The following is a 4,257-nucleotide window of genomic DNA, read 5'->3' on the forward strand; positions in this document are numbered from 1 at the left end:
TTTTAGACCCGCCGGTCTTCCCTTGCTGTGAACGCACTCGGTCCTGATCACCACTTTTGCTTTGTCCTCCTCTTTGGCCTCCTTTCTTCTCGCTGCGTTTGCTTCTGAACTCCTTTTGCCGAGCGGCCGCTGCAAGAATTAACTCTCGAACCCTCTTTGGTGTGTACACACTAGGGTCTGCGCCATAGTAAATGGAAGACTTCAAACGCTCAAATTCGATTTGATCTGGTAAACTCTCAAGTAGCATATCCACCATCGTGTTATCTGCTACAGTGTGACTCAGATCGCCAAGCTCGATCTTAAGGTTGAACATCTTGCAAAGATGAAGATGTGCATCTCCTCCAGGTACGAGTTTCGTGTTCCAAAGCTCATTCTCCACGCGACGGATCGTGTAGGCCTTAATTGCTTCACTTTGTTTCCCTTCATACAGGTTACAAAGCTCAGTCCACATCTCCGATCCAGTCTCCTTATCGCGTAGTTGTTGCAGGACGTCTGCCGGTACCGATGTACCAATCATGCGCATGATTTTCAGTTGCTTCTTCTCGAACTCGTCCTTCTTCTCTGCACTTGCAGTTTCGATCATCGCCTTAGTCATCGTACCAGTGGCAATGTCCTTCAGGTCTTGTTCCTTGAAGACGTTCAACAGCGCCCATTTATACGTCTGCCAATCCCTTGCCGCTCCAGTTTTTCGGCACTCCATCGCTTGTGTACTTCATCGGTATAGTCATCGTCACTAACCGAGCAAAGTGGCGTCACTTGGGCTCAATAACCCCTATTGGAACTTGGTTCCGTGCACTTTCACACTTGCAATGAAAAAGAAGACTGAATTATTTAAGCGTTGTGCTCCACCAGAGCTCCTAACAACACTCACGGGTTCACCCCGTTCTCATACAACGATCTGATCTACTAGAGTCTCACCTATTTTCTCAGTAGCAGCTTCTCAGCTCCTTTCCCAACTCCGTTTAACCAGACCTCTGGAATGAATTCCAAGTACTACTAGTAGTATTTTACTAGTAGTCTGTACTTCACGATCCATGCTTCATGCTGCATGAAGTGATCTGGTGTACCATCAGAGGCAGAGCTACTTTTAAAACCGGTATTTTCCAGATGTGCGAAGAGTCAATGAACGATTAAAACACATAGACAAGCTATCGGTACAGTCCATGTAAAATGGAGCTGATCCTCAAATATACTTAAAAATCGAGCGAGATGCTATTAATTCATGTATTTACTTTTATTAAACCGGTAGTAACTACCTGGATACTTAAAGCTTTAAGTTTAGAATTTTATTTACCGGTACTTATGTTTCAAAATTCATGTAATGCACATGTTCCAGTATTATTTCTAATCTTATTTTACGTACCGGTATCCATGTACCCACCATAAAACTCTTTTTGTTTGAAGCTTTGTTCCATTTTTGGAGCTGAGCAATAATGCCTGTGCCGTACATCAACTTTACACAACGCTGCAAGCCTGAAAAGCTGTTTAGGCAAATATTTGAAAGAGGCACGTAATTCCTGACCTCTGGGCCCGAGGGTAATGTCGCCACTTGATACTCATCCAGCAGTTGTGACTGCGCTGCATGCTGGCCCACCAGGCTGGTACATATGTAGTACCAGCGCCTGCATGTCTGTTTTTCGTACTGGGCGCTGAACCGCTCAGCGTTCAGTGAACGCTCTCCGGATCCCGCCACCTTCAACGATCTGGCTCAGTCCGCCCAGTAAATGCCCATTTCGACCGGTCAAGATCGCGCTGCACTTTGATGGTCGATCATTAAGGGTAGAGAGTGAAGTCACCGGCGGTGAAGTCTGCGCAGAATGCCATGCAGCTGTAGCACTGCAGTAAAACAGCAGCCCTCATCTGAGTTGAAGGAAGTCGATGTGGCCGAGATCATGGTCTTGACGCATTGATTAAGGTGCAACTCGGTGAATATGCATGATTACCGGTATTGCTCATCACTACGGTACAAAAGTTAATACATGGTAGCTACTTAACACTTGATAGCAGGAAGTTGGCCATGCAATGGTAACTTTCATTGAGACTGAACCCGTAACGCGCTAACAGCTCGGTGTTCACACCATCACAAATACAAGTGACTCTATCTCACTGAATATCACTTACGGCACTCCTGCAGCAACTCCACTTACCACCAGTGGAAGAAGGACTGGTACCATTGACGCGGGTGATCGCTGTTTTCGAACTGCTGCTGCTGCTGTTGCTGCTGCTGCTGGTATTGCTGGTAGTGGTTATCGTTCTGGTTGTTGTTGCCACCGTTGTTGCCACCCTGATTGCCGCCATTGTTCGACGGGGTAGCTGTAGTCGCGGCGGGGGGCGCCGTGGTCGAGGCCGGAGCCATAGTCGCGCCACCGTTCTGCGTAGTAGCGACCGGGGTCTCGGTAGCAGGGGCCTCAGTAGCCGGGACCTCCGTAGCTGCGCTACCCCCGCTCGAAGCGGTCGAACTCGTGAAAGGCACGTCCGTCGTCGATCCCGTCGAAGTTGAGGCAGAGCTCGTGGCTGAGCCGGAAGTCGAAGCACCAACCGATCCCGAGGTCGAGGTTGCCGCAGAAGCAGAAGCCGAAGCCGACGAGCCAGCCGATCCAGAAGCCGAAGCGGAGTCGGAGCAAGCGACCGACTTCTTTAGAAGCATACTCACATCCGCGTAGCTCAGTCCAATGCTGGTCACCATGTCAGCAGCAGGCTTGGACTTCGCAAACCAGAGGAAGTCAGGGTGGTCACTGTCCGAGCTGTAGACCCATTCACCGCCGATGATCTCGCCAGCGTCGTCTAGCTCGAGCAAGTAGTAGTAGTACTTGCCGGTCGTGTAGCGATCAACCTCACCCGAGGACACAAGGCCGCCGTCCGTGTACGTCTCGAAGATCCACGAGAGACGCGACTTCACGTACACGATGCTCTTGGCGGCGGCGTTCCACGGGTACTCCTCAAGGCCGTAGAAGGTCTGAGCAGCTTCCTCGAGCGACATAGCGGTCTGCTCGTACACCTTGAACCCTCGCACGGGCTGGTTCCACACCTCAGCGCCGGCCGTCACATCAGCGACAAATGAATGCTTGAGCTTGCCGAGAAGGTTGGCAGCGGCAATGTGGAAGTAGGCAGGATTCAAGTCACGGTAGGCATCGTTGGTGTGGCGGCCGTACTCGTCCGTGCCGTCGTCACCGCCGTTGTAGCGAGCACCGGTGAACACAGTCGAGACCTTGGCGCCATCGTAGACATCGGAGATCAATCCCTTGATGTCCAGAGGCTGGAAGGTCACACCGTTGTGCGTCACCGGGCACTTCGGCTCTTCCTCAATGATCGCAGCCGGGGCCCAAGCGTGGCAAATTCCGAACCACGTGGGGATGCAGTAACCGGAGCTCTTACCCTCACGGATAGCACACTTGCTGCCATCAGTGCGAGAGGCGCAGTCGTTGTCCGACGAGCACTTGGTGCGCTTGCTCCCCGAGTCAACTCCGTTGTCCTTGGACACCTTGTCCATGAATTCCTTCACGTCCAGACCGAAAGCCTTGGCGTACTTCTCAGCGGGACTGGGTTGTCCCTGGCTCCAGACAACGTTGATGCTGTCCTGGTAGGTCGGCCAGTACGGAGCAGGCCACGGCGCAGGCGTGAACACACCCTGGGTAGGCAAGTCCTTCAACGTCATCTCCATCTTGGTGCCAAAGTAGGCCTCCAGCTTAGCGATGTCCTTGTTCGCGTAGGCTTCAAGACGGCGCTTCTTCTCGAGCTTCTCCTCGAGGTCGTGGCCCGATACAACGCTGTCGCGCAGCTTACGGGTGGCCGTTGCCGGCTCCTCCCACCCAGTGGCGCAGTCCTTGGGCTTAGCTCCACCCTTGACAGTTGACGGCGTCGTGGTATCAGTGGTGGTACCAGTCTTGGACGGAGCAGCGGTGACGTTCGAAGTGCCCGTCTTGGTAGCCGGCGGGTTCACCTCCGTCGAGCCCTGGGTCGGCGAGCCTGAGGTGATGTACGCATCTTGATCGGCATCAGTGTTCGGGAGTCTCCGCCGAGAGCACAACAGTGCCCACCTTGGTGTGCACCGGCTCGGTAGGGGGCGTAGTCAAGTTGGCAAGCAGCTCCGGGTAAGTCACCGGCACCGTCGAGATGGTGGTGATGTCCGGCAACGTCGGGTCAACCTCCACCTCGATGGCACATTCCTGGTCAGGAACTTCGCCACCAGCAAATGGTGACGATTTGGAGATCGTATCGGCCGTCTTTGACACGGTGGTCACTCCGTAGTACAGCGAC

General features: G+C 53.0%; 1 protein-coding gene across 1 annotated transcript; it reads right to left on the reverse strand.

Moving 5' to 3' along the window:
• Positions 1 to 2,687: 2,687 nt before the first annotated feature.
• PITG_22117 (transglutaminase elicitor-like protein) lies at positions 2,688 to 3,799 on the reverse strand (the record flags this gene model as incomplete). The annotated part of the gene is made up of 2 exons (XM_002909927.1): positions 2,688 to 2,698; positions 2,761 to 3,799. The coding sequence occupies 2 exons, from the start codon at positions 3,659 to 3,661 to the stop codon at positions 2,688 to 2,690; spliced, it is 912 nt and encodes a 303-aa protein (XP_002909973.1).
• Positions 3,800 to 4,257: the final 458 nt, after the last annotated feature.

This window comes from Phytophthora infestans, genomic scaffold (genome assembly GCF_000142945.1).
Source record: "Phytophthora infestans T30-4 supercont1.1204 genomic scaffold, whole genome shotgun sequence".
NCBI classification, from domain to species: Eukaryota; Oomycota; class Peronosporomycetes; order Peronosporales; family Peronosporaceae; genus Phytophthora; species Phytophthora infestans.